Below are 19585 nucleotides of genomic sequence, written 5' to 3'. Positions count from 1 at the left end.
CGACAAGTGTGTCAGTGTCGCCTTGGACTTTAAGATGATTGAGATCTCTAGTTGCTTGCTATGCATATGCTTGATGATTGGTCTCTTCCTAATTCGATGTTCTGCTTTCTTACTCGCTTTTCTTCCTTATCTATAGCACTAGTTCTCTATGCTTGCTGTTTCAGACGCAGCAATCCACTGTACAGAATCAGTCTGATATGCATTTGTTTGAACATGTTCAAAGACGTCCCTTTTTCTTTGAACTCGAGATTGGTCTCGGTTTATCTTGAAAACAAGCATCTCCTTCAGAATGTGAGCATTAGAACTTCCAAATGGAAAAACTGGTTTATCGAAAATCTAGCTAACAAACTAAGACACCCGCTCCATGTTTTTTGTTTATTTTTGGTGTACTTCATGGGAAACAGTTCGACATAGTACTCTAATTTGGTCATTGTGACACCTCCCTGTTGAGGTCAGCCAATCAATGGACAGTGAGTGCACTAGGGTCTCAGCCTCGTTTCCATAGTGCCGCCACCGCGGCCAATGAAATCTGAGAGGATCCGCCGTCGCTCAAGGCCTCCACCACGCCGTCTCTTGCGGCCAAGACCCGCTCTCTGACAACTTTTCCTTCTCCCGAGCCCACCATCAGCTCGGCGACCCGCTTGGCTAACTCGTCCGCACTCACGAACCCGTCCTCGTTCGACATGCTCAGTGGGAGCGCCAGGGCGGCGTCCTCCACGAGAAACGCCCTGTTCACCTTCTGCTCCGCGTAGAGAGGCCAGGCCACCAATGGCACGCCGGCGTGCACTGCTTCGATAGTCGAGTTCCAGCCGCAGTGAGTGACGAACCCGCCCACCGAGCCGTGGCTCAGCACCTGTATCTGCGGTGCCCACGACTTCACCACCATCCCCCTCTCTCTTGTCCTCTCCAGAAATCCCTCCGGCATGAACTTCTCTATGCTCGTGTCGTCGCCATCGTTTGACCCCGATGTTGATTTTGCGGACGCATCCTGCGGCGGAGGCCGCACCACCCACAAGAATCTCACCCCGCTTCTCTCCAAACCTAATTAACAGGACAATTGAATTTGAATTAAGTTGCGGCAGGTGAAGTAATTTTTGCACGAAACGAAAGCTTACCGGAGGCCATCTCCTTCAGCTGCGCAGCGGAGAACCTTCCCTCGCTGCCAAAACACAAGAACACGACGCTTCGGCTCGGTTGCGAGTCGAGCCAACTCAAGCACTCGTGCCTTCTTTCTCTCTTGTCGCCACCGCCCTCGTCGCCGTCAACCTTTGACTCAACCAAAGGCCCAACGGCAAAAATAGGCGCAGTCGGCCGGTCTGGCACGCACAATCCTTCTTTGATGACTCTGATGATCCGACTCTCAAGCGACTCGCACGTGTTAACAATGATGCCGGACGACGAGCTCATGTTCCTGCAAGCATCCAAGAAGTAGTCGTACATTCTCCAGCTTCGGTCAAGCACGTCCCACGGCATGTCCGAGGCCTTGATTGGAGGCAACCCAGGAATGTTCACGGTCTCGTCTCCAAGGTCCTTGAAGCTCTTGGTGGTGCTCCCGTGGAGGGTTGGAAGGTGGAGGAAGGCGGCGAGGGCAGCGGCACCTGAGGTGAAGTAGTAGTAGGTTGGGACGCCAAGTGCGGCCGCCACAGGGAAGGCGGCATCTGAGAAGACATCGATGATAAGGGCTCGGAGGTCCGCAGCAGCGGCGATGGCAGCGAGGGCGAGGCGGAGGTTGGAGGCGTCGTGGCGGGCCAAATCGAAGTGCGTTTGCTTGTCCTCAGCTGCGGCGGCAGTGGATGGTGGAAGGTGGAGGACAGTGATGGAAGAGGAGTTGGCAACCAGGGTGGGGGCGGCGGCGGCGGCGGAAGCGGAGGAGAGGATGACGATGACGGAGAAGCGAGGGTGGCGTTTGAGAATGAGCCGTCCAAGCTCGAGCATGGAGACGATGTGACCCCTCAAATGCGACGGATAGAGGACTATGGTCTCCCCCATGTTTTCCTTTGTCGTACCTTACAACTTCTATTTTGCTAATGCCTACATATGAACGTCGAAACATTTGTTTACATAGGCAAACAGTATGGCGGGCGGGGTTCAATTACTTCATCCTTCACGGCTTCTTTTTTAATTTCATTTTTTCATAAATCATCAAAAGTTCCGAAAAAATTAAATTCTTATGGCAACAATCCTTAGGTAACGAGGAAGTATCTTGCAATATTAAATTGCTAGGTTTATACCCTAGCACCGCCCACCCTTTTTTCTATCAAATATAAGAGAAACTAATGTATGTATGAATATTAAATGATATTTTATGCTGTTTATATTTTCTATGAATTCATTTAAAGTACATTTACTTATGATGCTATTTTAGTCACGTATATGCAAACAAAACAAAAAATCTAAACGAAAAAGTGATAAGTTAAAGAGTTACAAATAAGATGACGAATTAATCAAAAGAGTTAAAAAGAAACAAAATATAGTAATATGCTCATTAATGTGGTGTAGAGCTCGAATATTGCTCCATTTACTTTTGTTTTTCATATTATGATCAGTTTTTGTTCTCCGTGACAATTAAAAAGTTGACTTTCGCCGGCCAAAGTTGAATAATAAGCATGGGTTGTTACTATAAATTATTTACTTCAACTGCTTTTGCAGTACTCGAATATTCATTGCCTTCCCATTCCCGGGAGTAGGAAGCATTGCTTAGCACACCCTTATAATTCCGTATAGAAAACTGCCGCCCGAAACTCAGAGAACTAATATAGTGAGATTCACCGATTTTAAAAAGCCGCTTGTAGCTCAGCGCGTTTAGCGGCCGTGGCATATTCAACTGTCCGTACTGGCAGTGGTGCAAAATAATGATCAAGGATAAGAACGACACCTTGCTGATCAAGTATCTTGTCCGCGTCAAGAACAACATTGCTGACGTCATCGGAACGTGATTGGCCACGAAGTCCCGCCTCAGGAGAATATTATTTTAATTTAATGTGTAATATAATTCCTAAAGTTCTAATTTATTTAATATTATCTTTAGCTTAATATGTATCATAGTCATTGAACTTTTAATTTATTGTTCTCTTTTTAACTCAACTTCACGGACGATATCAGATATTTTCATATAATTCGGGAACTAGATTAAATATATACTAAAAGTTCATGAATCACATTGAACACAAAAAAAATTGAGGGATGATATTATATTTTGAGCTAAAACCGTTGCTATTTGAGAAAATATCAAATAGGTTTGTCTTGCCATATAGGTAGTAAAATACTCAATTTAGCACTTGGCATGTGAGCTCCATTGATTAGTCTCTCGTCCTTTTTGCACCTTGCATTTCTTTTATTCACATATAGGTAGTAAAATACTAAATTCAGCACTTGCCATGTGAGCTCCACTGATTAGTCTCTCGTCCTTTTGCACCTTGCATTTCTTTTATTCATCCCATCACGTTGCCCACGAAACCCCCACCACCAACCCAATGACGTAGCATTGGCGTTGCTCAAGTGTGAATTGGATTTTTATTTTTTCTTATGGAGTTAAAAGAGGTTTCTTCCTATTAGGATTTTGCTTGTTCTGGTTTTGAATTGGTCAGAAAAATCTAATATTTTTGTGGTCTCAAATGTTTTAGGAATTTGAAGGGAGATTTTGATAGGCATGTTTGATTTCTTTATTTGTTGGATGGTGATTCCCTCCCAAGTAGCATTTCCAGCGGAGCGTAGAACTGGATCCCCATCTTGCCCTCCACCACTGTCTTTGCCCTCGTCAATAAGTATTGGCTGGGTCCACCTCTTGTGGGCCCAGCTAAATAAAACAAAACAAAAGAAAAACAAAAGTGAAATAGGAAGAAAAGTCAAAAGGAAAGAAAACAACAAAAAGAAAATTAAGTGATTGCCTCGGGCAAGACTAGAGGAGAGAGAGGAGGAGAGAGTGTCCCCACCCGAGAGAGTTACCCGAGAGCGTGGAGAAGAAGAAAAGAAAAAGAGGCAGATCTTCGGAGCTTCATATTGATGGAATTGGCTCAAATTAGAATATGTCATTCATGAGATTGAGAGTTACGGATTAATGATTTTCGTTCATCAAGATTCACCTCTGAATTCTCCAATTACAGTTATGATTGCCCCATTTATGTTTATCCACTTTTGTGGTGAGGAAATGAACTTATAATACTTATGTGGAGCTTCTAGTGTGTGACTAGAGAAAAATGCTTTATGTATCCTATTATTCTTAGTGATTAGTGAAAGTTTTTGGACGGTCCGTGATTTTTCCCACATTGGGTTTTCACGTTAAAACCTTGGTATTGTTGTTGACTTTGTCTACTTATCATTTCTGTATTATATTTGCTTATTTCAAGGTTATATATGGCTGGATATTGACGGAGCTAAGTTGATTTTGCTCGGTTTAGTTTCGGGTGGAGAAATTGATCTTGGATTGGGTTTAGTTTGTGATGAATTGTTACCTGGGTTGTTCCATCAGTTGATCAAGATGTTTTCGGGCTTCACATCACAATGGACGATGGTAATGCACCCGTTTGACGACATGGCAAGCCTCAGGCTCTGAGAGAGTGTGATTGGTGATGAGCCGAAGAGGGTGTAGCAATCGCAGAGCTCGAGAATGAGAGAGAGATGGTCTAGGAAGTCAAAGGCGTCAACGATATGCAGTGGGGTAAGCTTGTCTCTCTTTATACCGGCTCTTTATGACACGCACACTAGATGGCTTAACTGAGAGACCCTCTACACACACCTATATAATGGCTAGTGCTTGCCGAGCTGTCTAAAATGACTAAGATAAGCAACTATGACTAGAATGCAAACAAAGAAGTCGTGGGGTCTGTTGTGGGTGGTGCAAGTTGTAGGAGAAAGAGACTAAGAGACTAACAAATGAGCCCTGCCTAAACATATGGCGAAGACAAAATGGAATGTTCTACCGCCCTCGTAATAAGATAAAAATCCACCTAATTTTTTTTTTTTTTTTTGCCCTATTGTGTTTGCTGACGTTATCGAAGTCAATAAATTTGGCACGTAGTTACCAAAAAAAAATTGATAATAATGAAAGAAGAATTAATATATTTAGTAAGCAACTCCTAGGTTGATGACCCAAATTAAAAAGTTACTTAATTGGAGGAAAGTTGATAAATTATTCTAATTAGGGTTAATAATCTCTAAAAAGGGTCAGTAAACTTAAAGCATTGCTAAGAATGCAAATTAAAATTTGTAAACGATTTTCTCAAATAAAAGTCAATAAGAAGCTTGATTGAGAGTTACTAGCAAAACAATTAGAGATAATGTAATCGGGAAAAAAATGGTGAGTGGTACTAATTTAGGTTGGTTGATATTTTCATATGTGATTTAGCAAATTTGAAGTGTGACTAAAAGAAATTACTAAATTACAAATTATAAAAAAAGTGGATAATTTCATAAACATATTAATGGTGGACCAAAAGGCCTTTTACACTTTGCAATACTTCTTGAAATTCACCGTCCAAAAAAAGAAAAAAATAATAATTCGTATCTCCCGCCACGAAACAGAATAATTCTGTAACAACCAAATAATAATAGCAAGCTTCCCACCTTCTCCCAACGTAATGTACATACAAAAAGGAAATAAATCAAGTTACATCTTTTTATTTTAACTTACTATTGATAACAAATAAAATACTCAGAAGCTCAAAAAGGAAACCAAAAACAAAAGTAGCTTTCCCGTTGAAATTGCATTTGGCGGTTCTTCAGTGCCATTGTCTCTCCTTTTCTCATTGAAATTGTCTGAAAAATTTGGCAAGATTGCATCACATAGTTCCAGCTTCCAAAAGATTCAACAAGTAAATAACGAGAGAGACTAATCAGAAGGGCCCCAGAAAGAAAAAAAGGAAATGCAAGTTACATCTGTCTGCTATAAATTACATAGACATGTACATATATATAAGTCAAATGCCCGACAGTACATGCATACCCTTTCAATCCCCACGCAAAAGCCGACCTTATTAACATACATATTATTGTTATTATTACCTGATTTTTTATTTTTTATTTTTTGATCTGCTTATGCATGCATGCAAATTGCAACGACATCATATATAGAACTAGCCATCAGATTATATGTACTGTATATATAAATATATATAACAAGAACTGTGAACTCGGTGTGCTTCGAACATGGCGTCTCCTTCACCACGCATTGCTCGCCGTCCTCCCCATCAACTTGAACTTCTCAGCTGCCTTCTCCGCCTTGGTTGGCAGTTTCCATTTCATCATCATCTGTCATGGATACAACGTTAGCGCTCAAAAAGTTCACACGACACGTGCAGCAGTCGGGTCTGAATTGAGGCGAGATCATGCTTGTAGATGAATGTTCAGACTAAATTTTACCTCCTTTCTGCGTTTCTGCTCGCTCTCCGCCTGCCCAAAACGGCAAGAAGTAGAGGATAGTCAGATTATGCAGTGAAGTGAGCGCAGTGGCAGTTTTGAGATAAAACGATTTTTTTTTTTTACCACAATCCTTTTGAGCTTCTCGTTCTCTTCTTTAAGCTGATTGAGCTCTACTTCTAACTCAACTGTGTACACCTGCGGGAAACGCGTTGATTTATCAGAAGATGGAAAAAAAGAAAAAAAGAAGAAGAAGAAGGTTTTTTTGAGTAATTGGTTAGCAGGTCCTAAGTGGATGGCTGCTTCTGGAATTTTAAAGAGTGAAACGTAGAGTTTGAGTCCGATTTATGGCAGTCGATTGTTGATTTAAGTGAATCGGATCGACATAAATGCATGAAGGATGCTTCAATATGATTAACATAAAGCTCTCCGACCATCTTTACTATGTATCACAAGCTACGTTATGTTGCCTTTACTTTTTTAATTGGTTACAATCCCAGGATGAGATTTTCACAGGCATTCTGCGAGTCTTGTTTTGCTCATCTGAGTCGTTTTGTGACGAGTTTTCTTAACGATTGTTGATGATTACTGACTGAGCTTGATTGAATGTCTAATTTGCCGTGGCCAAATATATTAATAAATGGAAGAGGAAAGATAAAGAAGTGATTATACAATTATCAGAGGATTTATCATTTTAATTAGGATTGAAACATCATCTTGATCCTGGTGGAGAATGCTGGTTGCTGTCATACTCTAGGCTGTTGATATATGCATATATGTCTGTGGCTTCTAGGGCATATTAACATTATCTCTTTCTAAGCTGGAAGATTACCCAATGGCCACTCCTTTTGTTTCCAGCGATGTTGGGGCCTATTGCGGTGGTAGTGGTGGTAGGTGTTCTTGGATGGGCATACAAGGCATTGAAGCCCCCGCCTCCAAAGAAATGTGTCTCGAGAAATGGTCCTCCAGTCACGTCCCCCATGTGAAGAAAAATGGAATGAACAACAACGATGAAATGAAAGTGTTTCTGATCCTCTGTATTCTGTATCCAATGAACAGTTGGAGAAAATGTTCATCCGAGAGCTCAATCCACATATTCCCCTTCTTCTCTCTTTTATACTACATGATCTAAAGAAACCAAGAAGGAAGAAACAGAATTAACAGAAAAAATAAACTGTTGCTTATTCTGTCAGTATTGTAAAACAGAATAACGGTTCTTTATTAATAAAGCTCCATTTGTATTATCATCGCCTGGGTGGCCGCGATGGTTTGGGCTCTCTCCCCCTCACGAAGGGGAGGAGTTTGAATTCCCTCACGGTTGCTTGGGGTCTTAAGTGGACACCGGGGGCGGTGGGTTCTCCCGCTTACGTGTCCCCCCAAGTTTACTCGCCCGCTGCCGGTTGTACGGGGTTTCTAAGTCACCAAAAAAAAAAAAAATAATAAAATAAAATAAAAATAAAGCTCCATTTGTATTCGAACACGTGGAGCTCTGAATTGAGCTCTAAGTTGGGCTTCTGACTTTGTCGACTCTGTTCTTCTTAGTTGAACCTCCATCGACTCCATGTGCACTTGTCGCTAATACAACTGTCGACTTACTACTCTTTCTTGTAGTAGCATACTAGCAGCATATTCCTCATTTTCTCTTTGATAAAACAGCAACATTTGCTGAGTTTACTTGTGTAGACTTTACTTCCACAAGCTTCGTTTCATGATCTTTAACATCCCCCGCAAATTGGGAAGGGGTATATAACCCAGACCCAATTTGGTGCAAAGAGTAGAGTGTGCTAAATGGGATAAAGATTTAGTAAAGATATCAGCAAGCTGATGAGTAGTATGAACATATCGAACAACTAGGGACCCTAAGGACACTTTCTCTCGAACAAAATGAAAATCCACTTCAATATGTTTAGTGAGAGCATGTATAATAGGATTATAGTAAGAGAAATAGCAGACTTATTGTCACAAAACAGAATTGTTTGTCCAGACAGACATATTCCAATGTCACAGAGAACAAAGCTGATCCATATAAGATTAGCCGTAATTGATGCAAGACCTCAGTACTCAACTTTTGTTGATGAACGAGACATGGTAGGTTGTCTCTTTGCTGACCAAGAAATGAGGTTAGAGCCAAGATATGTGCAGAAACTAGTAGTTGATCGCCTGGTAGCATTACATCCAGCTCAATCAAAATAAGAAAATCCATATAGGTTCATAGATCTGTTAGAATGGATGAAAATACCAAGATTAACAGTTCCTTTAACATAGCGAAGAACCCTTTTTAGCTTATGAAAATCTCCAAGTGTTGGCTGCTACATTTTCTAACATAAGAGATTTGTTGCATAGGCAAGAACTGTCGAGTTATGGTGAGGTATTGAAGACCACCAACTAGACTTCTATACTCAAGTGGATTGGTCAAGGGAATGCCATCAGTTGCCATGATGGCTGATCTCAGAGACAAAGGAGTTGAAATAGGTTTACACTCTTTCATGTTAGCTCAAGTAAGAAGATCAAGAGCATACTTTGTGTGACAAAGAAACAGATCTTAGGATGTACGTTTGGCTTCAATTCCTAAGAAATAATGAAGGTATCCAAGATCTTTCATGTGGAATTGAAGACTTAGAGACTTGATCTGTTTAGATAGCAATTGATCTAAGCTGCCAGTTAGCACAATATCATATACATAGAGCAGCAAAATTACTGTATCTGACCCATTATGAAACACAAAAAGTGAATGATCAGTTATGCTGCAAAAGAAGCCATTTTCAAGAAGAAAATTGCTAAACTTATCAAACCAAGCACGTGGTGCTTGTCGAAGACTCTATAAGGATTTCTTAAGGAGACACACATATTGAGATTTTTTAGGATGTATAAAACCTGGTGGTTGTTCCATATACATTGTCTCATGTAATGTTCCATGTAGGAAGGCATTTTTAACATCAAAAGAGACTAGCCAGTGAACCTAACCTAGATACATGGCCAAAGCTAAATGGCGTGTCCTAGTGCCCAAACAGTAAGATAGACCTAGCTAGTATTTTTTCACACCATTGTGGTTGTCGACGTCATTGGAGTCGGTAAATTTGGTATGTAATTAACGAAAAGCAAATAAAATTGATAATAATTGATGGAGAATTAATAAATTTAGTAAGCAACTTAGATATAAGTTGATAACCCAAATTAAAAAGTAACTTGATTGGAGAAAAGATGATAAATTATTCTAATCAAGGTTAATAATCTCTTAAAAGGGTCAATAGACTTCAAGAATCGCTACAAACAGAAATAAAAATGGGTTAATATTCTGAAAAATCCTAAATTTGTAGAAACACAAATAAAAATGGGTTAATATTCTAAAAATTCCTAAATTTGTAGACTTATGATAAATTTATTCTCAACTAATTTTTTGATGACAAAAAACCTCAAACTGGTACATTGGTAATAAATTTATCAAAAACTAATTTTTTGACCACTAAAAACCCGAAATTAATAGATCTATGATAAATTTTCCCAAAACTAACTTTTTGACCATCAAAAACCTCAAATTTGTATACTTATGACAAATTTACCTTTTGTTAACTTCCGTCAAATTTAAACATTAAATTTGCTTACTTAGATGACACATGGTGACGTAGTGTAGTGATGTGGCAAGTCAACCTGGAAATCCATATGGTAAATATCATAAAAAAATCTTAAATCGGTACATCTGTGACAAATTTAACAATACTTCTGTGATAATTTAATAGTACTCTCATAATAAATTTAACGATATGCTCGTGACAAATTTGGGATTTTTCGTGACATTAACCCTATGGATTTTCACATGGACTTGCCACGTCAACATGTGTCATCCATTTAGCAAATTTAAGGGTAAAGTTTGACGAAAGTTAATATAGAGTAAATTTATTACAAGTGTATCAGTTTGAAATTTTTTATGGTCAAAAAATTGTTTTAGGGTAAATTTGTCACAGGCGTATTAGTTTGAGATTTTTTATAGTAAAAAAATTAGTTTGAGATAAATGTTTTTCAAGGTACTAATCCAATAAAATTTTGTAAACAATAAGAAAAGTCAAAAGAGAACCAAATTAACGTCAATAAGAAGCGTGATTGAGAGTAACTAGCAAAACATTTAGAGATAATGTGATCAGAAAAAAAAAATGGTGAGTGGCACTGATTTAGGTTGGTTGATAATTTCATATAAAATTTAGCAAACTTGAAGTGTGACGAAAAGAAATTACTAAATTAAAAATTATAAAAAATTGATAATCTCATAAATATATTAATAGTCCACCAATAGGCTTTTTACACTCATCAATACCTCTTGAAATTTACCGGCACTCCAAAAAAAAAAAAAAAAAAATCACAATCTCCCGCCACGAAACAAAAGAAAGTTCTGTAACAATTAAATAATAATAGCAAGCTCACCATCTTCTCCCAACTTAATGTAAATACAAAAAGGAAATAAATCAAATTACATCTTTTTCTCCAACTTACTAGTGATACCAAATAAATACTCTAAAACTCAAAAGGGATACCACGAGCAAAAGCCGCTCTCGCCATGAGATTGTAATTGCCAGTTCTTTAGTGCTATTGTCTCATCTTTTCCTCATTGAAATTGTCTAAAAAACTTGGCAAGATTGCACCGCATAGTTCTTTATTTGCTATAAACAACAAACCATAAAAAATAATTATGTGAAATTTAAGAGGTGAGCAAGCTGTGTTTGTAAGGCGGGCTGAGAGAGGTGAGCGATTTCATTAGTTGAGCAGCGTTCGTGAGATGAGTAGCGAGGTGAGCGAAGAGGGGTTTTTTTAATTATTTTTTTGATTAAATCAGGGATGGGTTTTTACTTCCTAATCTACCTAGTAGAACCACATAAGAAGAATAGAGAGAATATATATAAAAGATTGGTTCGAGTTGGATCAATTCTAAAATGTCAAAACTGAGAATCAATACGCACAATACATGGTCCATGGATCCCCCTAGTTTCCCTAAAAACCGGATCAAGATAAGCCGAATTAGGCTGATCCAGGTCCATGGGTAATCCTCGACGGATGCTCATCCTTATGACATAGTACTCTAATTTGGTCGTTGTGACACCTCCCTATTGAGGTCAGCTAATCGATTGACAGTGAGTGCGCTAGGGTCTCAGCCTCGTTTCCATAGTGTCGCTACCGCGGCCAATGAAACCTGAGAGGATCCGCCGTCGCTCAAGGCCTCCACCACGCCGTCTCTTGCGGCCAAGACCCGCTCTCTGACCACTTTTCCTTCTCCCGAGCCCACCATCAGCTCGGTGACCCGCTTGGCTAACTCGTCCGCACTCACGAACCCGTCCTCGTCCGACATGCTCAGTGGGAGCGCCAGGGCGGCGTCCTCCACGAGAAACGCCCTGTTCACCTTCTGCTCCGCGTAGAGAGGCCAGGCCACCATTGGCACACCGGCGTGCACTGCTTCGATAGTCGAGTTCCAGCCGCAGTGAGTGACGAACCCGCCCACCGAGCCGTGGCTCAGCACCTGTATCTGCGGTGCCCACGACTTCACCACCATCCCCCTCTCTCTTGTCCTCTCCAGAAATCCCTCCGGCATGAACTTCTCTATGCTCGTGTCGTCGCCATCGTTTGACCCCGATGTTGATTTTGCGGACGCATCCCGCGGCGGAGGCCGCACCACCCACAGGAATCTCACCCCGCTTCTCTCCAAACCTAATGAACAGGACAGTTGAATTTGAATTAAGCAGCGGTACGTGAAGTAATTTTTGCGCGAAACGAAAGCTTACCGGAGGCCATCTCCTTCAGCTGCGCAGCGGAGAACCTTCCCTCGCTGCCAAAACACAAGAACACGACGCTTCGGCTCGGTTGCGAGTCGAGCCAACTCAAGCACTCGTGCCTTTTTTCTCTCTTGTCGCCACCGCCCTCGTCGCCGTCAACCTTTGACTCAACCAAAGGCCCAACGGCAAAAATAGGCGGAGTCGGCCGGTCTGGCACGCACAATCCTTCTTTGATGACTCTGATGATCCGACTCTCAAGCGACTCGCACGTGTTAACAATGATGCCGGACGACGAGATCATGTTCCTGCAAGCATCCAAGAAGTAGCCGTACATTCTCCAGCTTCGGTCAAGCATGCCCCCCGGCATGTCCGAGGCCTTGATTGGAGGCAACCCAGGAATGTTCACGGTCTCGTCTCCAAGGTCCTTGAAGCTCTTGGTGGTGCTCCCGTGGAGGGTTGGAAGGTGGAGGAAGGCGGCGAGGGCAGCGGCACCCGAGGTGAAGTAGTAGTAGGTCGGGACGCCAAGGGCGGCCGCCACAGGGAAGGCGGCATCTGAGAAAACATCGATGATAAGGGCTCGCAGGTCCGCGGCAGCGGCGATGGCAGCGAGGGCGAGGTGGAGGTTGGAGGTGTCACGGCGGGCCAAATCGAAGGGCGTTTGATTGCCCTCGGCTGTGGTGGCGGAGGATGGTGGAAGGTGGAGGACAGTGATGGAAGAGGGGTTGGCGACTGGGGTGGGGGCGGCGGCAGAAGAGGAGGAGAGGATGACGATGACGGAGAAGCGAGGGTGGCGTTGGCGAATAAGCCGTCCAAGCTCGAGCATGGAGACGATGTGACCCCTCAATGGCGACGGATAGAGGACTATGGTCTCCCCCATGTTTTCCTTTGTCGTACCTTACAACTTCTATTTTGCTAATGCCTACATATGAACGTCGAAACATTTGTTAATATAGGCAAACAGTATGGCGGGCGGGGTTCAATTACTTCATCCTTCACGGCTTCTTTTTTAATTTCATTTTTTCATAAATTATCGAAAGTTCCGAAGAAATTAATTTCGCATGGCAACAATCCTTAGGTAATGAGGAAGCATCTTGCAATCTTAAATTACTAGGTTTATACCCTAGTATCGCACACCCTTTTTTTCTACAAAATATAAGAGAAACTAAGGTATGTCGGAATATTAAATAATATTTTATGCTATTTAAATTCATTTAAAGTACATTTACTTATGATGCTATTTTAGTCATGTATATGCAAAAAAAAAAAAAAAAAGTCTAAACAAAAAAGTGCTAGGTAAAAGAGTTACAAATAAGATGAAGAACTAATCAAAAGAGTTAAAAGAAACAAAATATAATAGTATGCTCATTAATGTGGTGTAGAATCTGGAATATCACTTCCTTTATTTTTATATTTCATATTATGATCTGTTTTTGCTCTTTGTGATAATTAAAAAGTTGACTTTCATGGACAAAAGTCGAATAACAAGCATCAGTTGCTACCATAAATTATCTACTTCAATTGCTTTTGCAATACTTGAATATCCATTGCATTCTCGTTCCTAGGAATAGGAAGCATTGCTTAGGGCACCCTTATAATTTCCTATGCAACATGATGCGAAATTCAGAGAACTAATTTAGTGAGATTCAGCTATTCTAAAAAGCCGCTCGTAGTGCAGCGCGTTTGGCAGCCTTGGCATATTTGATTGGTCATACTGGCTGCGGTACAAAATAATGATTACTAATAAGAACGACACCTTGTTGCTCTCTCTGACCATGTAGTTAGCAGTAAGTATCTTCTCCGCGTCAAAAACGTCATTGCTGACGTAATCGGAACCTGATGGCCCACGAAGTCCCGCCCCCCAAGAAAATTATTTTAGGGAAGATGGAAGTCCGCGCTGCCTCCATTCAGCACTTGCCACATGTCTAAGTGGGGCTCGCTGATTAGTCTCTTGTCCCTTTTGCACATTGCATATATTTTCTTCATCATCCTTTCTTCCTTTCAATCATCGCGTTGCCCACGAAACTCCCGCCACCAACCATAACGACCTCGGGCCCGCATTGCTCAAAAGTGTGAATTGGATTTTATTTTTTTTTCCTTTTGGAGTTGAAAGAGGTTTCTTCCTATTAGGATTTTCCTTGTTCTGGTTTTGAATTGGTCAGAAAAATCTAATATTTTTGTGGTCTCAAATGGTTACGTATTTGAAGGGAGATTTTGATAGGCATGTTTGATTTCTTTATTTGTTGGACGGTGACTCCCTCCCAAGCAGCACTTCCAGCGGAGCGTAGAATTGGATCCCCATCTCGCCCTACACCATGGTCCTAGCCCTCGTCAATAAGTGGTGGCTGGGTCCACCTCTTGTGGGGCCCAGCTAACATAAAACAAAACAAAAGAAAAACAAAAGAGAAAAAGGAAGAAAAGAACAAAAAGAAAAGTAAGTGATTGCCTCGGGCGAGACCAAAGGAGAGAGGGTCCCCACCCGAGCCGAGAGAGTTACCCGAGAGCGTGGAGAAGAAAAAAGGAAAAAGAGGCAGAACTTTAGAGCTTCCATTCGAAACTTAAATATTGACGGAATCGGCTCAAATTATAATATGCCGTTCATGAGATTGATAATAATGAAAGAAGAATTAATAAATTTAGTAAGCAACTCCTAGGTTGATGACCCAAATTAAAAAGTTACTTAATTGGAGGAAAGTTGATAAATTATTCTAATTAGGGTTAATAATCTCTAAAAAGGGTCAGTAAACTTAAAGCATTGCTAAGAATACAAATTAAAACTTGTAAACGCTTTCTCAAATAAAAGTCAATAAGAAGCTTGATTGAGAGTTACTAGCAAAACAATTAGAGATACGGCCTATAATGTAATCGGGAAAAAAATTGTGAGTGGTACTAATTTAGGTTGGTTGATAAATTCATATGTGATTTAGCAAATTTGAAGTGTGACTAAAAGAAATTTACTATATTACAAATTATTTAAAAAAAAAAAGTGGATAATTTCATAAATATATTAATGGTGGACCAACAGCCAACAGGCCTTTTACACTTTGCAATACTTCTTGAAATTCACCGTCCAAAAAAAAAGAAAAAAGAAAAAAAAGAATTCGTATCTCCCGCCACGAAACAGAATAATTATGTAACAACCAAATAACAATAGCAAGCTTCCCACCTTCTCCCAACGTAATGTACATACAAAAAGGAAATAAATCAAGTTACATCTTTTTATTTTAACTTACTATTGATAACAAATAAAATGCTCAAAAACTCAAAAAGGAAACCACAAACAAAAGTAGTTTTCGCGTTGAAATTGCATTTGCCAGTTCTTCAGTGCCATTGTCTCTCCTTTTCTCATTGAACTTGTCTGAAAAATTTGGCAAGATTGCATCACATAATTCCAACTTCCAAAAGATTCAACAAGTAAATAACGAGAGAGACTAATCAGGAGAAAAAAAAAAAAAAAAAAAGAAGAGGAAATGCAAGTTACATCTCTCTGCTATATATTACATAGACATATATATAAGTCAAATGCCCGACAGTACATGCATACCCTTTCAATCCCCACGCGAAAGCCGACCTTATTAACATATATATTATTGTTATTATTACCTGATTTTTTATCTTTTATTTTTTGATCTGCTTATACATGCATGCAAATCGCAACGACATCAAATATAGAACTAGCTATAGATTATATGTGTCGCGACCTAATTTTTCGGGTGCACTATCTAAAATTAGGCTAATGGATTGTTAAGCCTAGATTTAACTCAGACTCTCTCAAGCCCATACTAATTCACGACTTATGTTCAAATTCTTAACATGCAATTGATTTTTTAATCAGGAGTCGCCACTAATCTATTTTTTGGTGGGTCAATTATTTCACTTTACTCCTACGAACCAGAGACTATGGGCACCGGGATTTGGTTACACTAGATTTCTCTAATGCCCTTTCGGTACCACTTCTTTTTAATTTTCAAAAAATGTTTTTTGCAGGTAGCTTAAATTGATTTTAAATCTAATTCCCTAACATGTGAAATGATCATTTGAATACACAATCCACCAATTTAATACCTAGATAAACATTAATAAATTGCAAAAACTTACCTCAAAGTAACGAAAGCATCTGCAATGTTAAATTAAATCCACATCAACAACCCTAGATATGATTTTTAATTAACACGCAATTTTCTTTTTATTTTCACTTAATTAATGAAAATCATGCAATATGCAATGCAATATTAACTAAATGACTTAATTCTAATGACATGCAATTTTTAATTAAATGAACCTAGCAATGATCACTATGGCATGCATTTCATGAATCTAATTCTAAATAAGATGCAATGACATTTTTTTTTTTAAAAAAACATGCAATTCATCCTAAAGGATTAAAATTAATTTATCCTAAGTCATTTTTTGTATTTTTTCATGAAAAATCGGAATTAGGAAAAATGTGAAAATTATTTAACTAGATTAAGATTCTATTTAAATTGCATTGGGAATTAGGTTAAGCCAAATCCTAATTTAAACAAAAATATTATCTTAACCCAAATAATCATAAAATGCAATTTATCTAATATCTAAACTTATAATAAATTAAGAAAACTATTATCTAGAATGAAACTAAGTGCAATTTTACCCTAATATACAGTGACGTACAAAATATGCCCTATATCTACATGATATATGCATGATTATTTTTTTGTTGTGTTTTTGTTTAATTAATTTCGAGAAAAAAGTCAAATAATTAAACATGCAATTTAAGCTAATGAAACAAAAATCTAACATCCTAAATTCATGTTTTTTATTTTTATTTTTATTTTCAAAAATTGATGATAAATAAAATGTCTAGTCTAAATATGCAAATGACCCTAAAGCACGCAATATTCTAACTCAAACATATTTCAAGATAATTAAAACAATTAAGATAAAACAGATCATCTAAAATCATCAAAAATATCACACATCATTCAAATCATAGGGTTAAATTCCGCTAGTAAAATCGATAAATTGATCCTTAAATATCAAAATATCAATTTTATTCCCATTTGATTAATTATTTCATCTAAAGGCTTATAGATGAAATAAAAAAACCTAGGCACGATTGCAAATCGGGTGATAGGTTGGAAATTCCAATCATATATTAAAGAACCATTGGGATTCGCCCCAGTGGCCACCCTTCCAACATGAAATGGGGAGGTGAGGGGTTCAAATCCCCACATTCTCAGGAGATGATTTCTCAGGAGAGGATGGAGGTAGGGACGAGTAAGTTTCAAGAGTGGGTTTCGGCTGGACAAAAGTCTGAGAGTGAGTGTAGAGTAGATATAGAATAGGAGTGACCAAAAAAAAAAAAAATCATATATTAAAGACTAATTATACTAAAAAAAACAGGATAAAGTAAAATAAAATAAATTAAATTAAAAAGAAAAAACTACCTAATGTGTGTGTGTGTGTTTTTTTTTTTTTCCAAGTAAAGATGATGGTTGCTCCGGTAAGGGGATTCGCAGGCAACGGACTCCGGCGAGAGCAGCAAGGGTAGCTATCGGCGAGGGACTCCGGCGAAGCAGGGCGACGGTGAACAGCGGCGGGGGAGGCTTTGGTGGCGTCGGGTCGCGGCAGGGACAGCAGCGCGGCGGCGGCTGAGCGTTGGGCGGAGGCGAGCAGGGGCGGTGTGGTCTCCGGTGCTGCAGATCGGCGACGGCAGAGCGCTCGGGTAGCGGAGGCGGCTGGTGTCGCGGTGGCGCGGCTCCGGCTGGGCTGGCGAAGAACGGACGCGCGGTGGTGAGCCGCCGAAGGCGTGGCTGATGCAGGCGCGGCGGCGATGTCGGGCTCCGGCGCAGGGGTGCGTCGAATCGAGCGGCACTCAGACGAGGTGACAGGCGAGCAGGAGGCAACGGCGTTGGGTCGTCTGGCGGAGAACAACAGCAGCGCCTCGGGCTACTGGGCGGTGGTGCAGCTGCAGGCGGAGCAGAGGGTCAGTGCAGGTTGCTGCAACGGGCGGTCAAGGCGGAGCCGCAAAGGCGTCGGGTGCTTCTCGGGGACAGCGAGCGGGGGCTCGGCTTGCGCGAGTCGCGGCTAGAGCAGAGGACGTCGGGCGCTGAGTCGTGGGCGTCGGCGAACGGAGGAGACGGGTAGCAACGGACACCGGTGAGGGACTTCACGAAGAAGATGAACAGTTCCTCTTCCTTTCTTTTTTTTTTTTACCTCACGTCACTTCCCACGTCTCTCTTGCTGACTTTTCTTTTTTCTTTTCTTTGTACTTCAGTCAGAGAAGAAGAGGAGCTGCCACCCTTTAACGAAGGAAAATGTTCCTTTTTTCTTTCCCCTCTTTTCTTTTCTTGGCCTTTTTTTCTCGGAAACAAAGACAAAAGAACTCTTTTTTTATCTCTTTGAATTTCGAATTCTAACGAAACGAAAGAACCACTCTCACTTTTTTACTCCGAATTTTTTTTGAATCCGCCCCTTAACCCTGTGCAGGTCAACTCCTTTTTATAGTAGTTATGATCGGCCGCTTTTTATGGAAAATTTTAAACTTCCATCTTCTGTTGGATTAAATTATGGATGCAAATCGGAGCATGATTTCGCAATCAGCTCAATTTTGCACCGATTCCTTCCATTTTATCAAAAATCATTGCCCTTTATTCACTTGATTTTTAATTATTTCTGCATTTATCAAAATTTGAATATCCATCAGAATTTCAAATTTCCATACATAATCAATCAAATCGATTTCCTCCATTTTTTTTTCATTCTTTCTATTATTTGTTCAAAATGTAATTTTATTTTTTCAAAATTAGGTGTCAACAATATGTACTGTATATATAAATATATATAACAAGAACTGTGAACTTGGTCTGCTTCGAACATGGCGTCTCCTTCACCAAAGATTGCTCGCCGTCCTCCCCATCAACTTGAACTTCTCAGTTGCCTTCTCCGCCTTGGTTGGCAGTTTCCATTTCATCATCATCTATCATGGATACAACGTTAGCGCTCAAAAAGTTCACATGACACGTGCAGCAGTCGGGTCTGAATTGAGGCGAGATCATGCTTGTAGATGAATATTTAGACTAAATTTTACCTCCTTTCTGCGTTTCTGCTCACTCTCCGCCTGCCCAAAACGGCAAGAAGTAGAGGATAGTTAGATTATGAAGTAAGTGAGTGCAGTAGCAGTTTTGAGATAGAACGATTATTTGTTTTTTACCACAATCCTTTTGAGCTTCTCGTTCTCTTCTTTAAGCTGATTGAGCTCTACTTCTAACTCAACTGTGCACGCCTGCGGTAAACGCGTTGATTTATCAGAAGATGGAAAAAAAGAAAAAGAAAAGAAGAAGGTTTTTTTGAGTAATTGATTAGCAGGTCCTAAGTGGATGGCTGCTTCTGGAATTTTAAAGAGTGAAACGTAGAGTTTGAGTCCGATTTATAGCAGTCAATTGTTGATTTAAGTGAATCGAATTGATGTAAATGCATGAAGGATGCTTCAATAT

At 40.1% G+C, this 19585-nt stretch overlaps 2 protein-coding genes across 2 annotated transcripts; both read right to left on the bottom strand.

Annotated features, from left to right (window-relative positions):
- Positions 1–282: 282 nt before the first annotated feature.
- On the bottom strand, positions 283–2026 carry LOC104433985 (anthocyanidin 5,3-O-glucosyltransferase). Its single transcript, XM_018869240.2, has 2 exons — positions 1116–2026; positions 283–1041 (listed from the first exon to the last, which is right to left on the bottom strand). The coding sequence occupies exons 1-2, from the start codon at positions 1987–1989 to the stop codon at positions 488–490; spliced, it is 1428 nt and encodes a 475-aa protein (XP_018724785.2). The 5' UTR covers positions 1990–2026; the 3' UTR covers positions 283–487.
- Positions 2027–11239: 9213 nt separating this feature from the next.
- LOC104433983 (anthocyanidin 5,3-O-glucosyltransferase) lies at positions 11240–13040 on the bottom strand. The gene is made up of 2 exons (XM_010046915.3): positions 12120–13040; positions 11240–12045 (listed from the first exon to the last, which is right to left on the bottom strand). The coding sequence occupies exons 1-2, from the start codon at positions 12985–12987 to the stop codon at positions 11492–11494; spliced, it is 1422 nt and encodes a 473-aa protein (XP_010045217.1). The 5' UTR covers positions 12988–13040; the 3' UTR covers positions 11240–11491.
- Positions 13041–19585: the final 6545 nt, after the last annotated feature.

Source organism: Eucalyptus grandis, chromosome 6 (genome assembly GCF_016545825.1).
Source record: "Eucalyptus grandis isolate ANBG69807.140 chromosome 6, ASM1654582v1, whole genome shotgun sequence".
Lineage (NCBI taxonomy): Eukaryota > Viridiplantae > Streptophyta > Magnoliopsida > Myrtales > Myrtaceae > Eucalyptus > Eucalyptus grandis.
This window is presented reverse-complemented; position numbering and strand designations above follow the sequence as displayed.

Coding starts and splice junctions, on each gene's coding strand:
- LOC104433985 (XM_018869240.2), bottom strand. CDS start 1,989: ATGGGGGAGACCATAGTCCTCTATCCGTCGCATTTGAGGGGTCACATC. Junction 1,042..1,115: donor GCTGAAGGAGATGGCCTCCG/GTAAGCTTTCGT, acceptor CCTGTTAATTAG/GTTTGGAGAGAAGCGGGGTG.
- LOC104433983 (XM_010046915.3), bottom strand. CDS start 12,987: ATGGGGGAGACCATAGTCCTCTATCCGTCGCCATTGAGGGGTCACATC. Junction 12,046..12,119: donor GCTGAAGGAGATGGCCTCCG/GTAAGCTTTCGT, acceptor CCTGTTCATTAG/GTTTGGAGAGAAGCGGGGTG.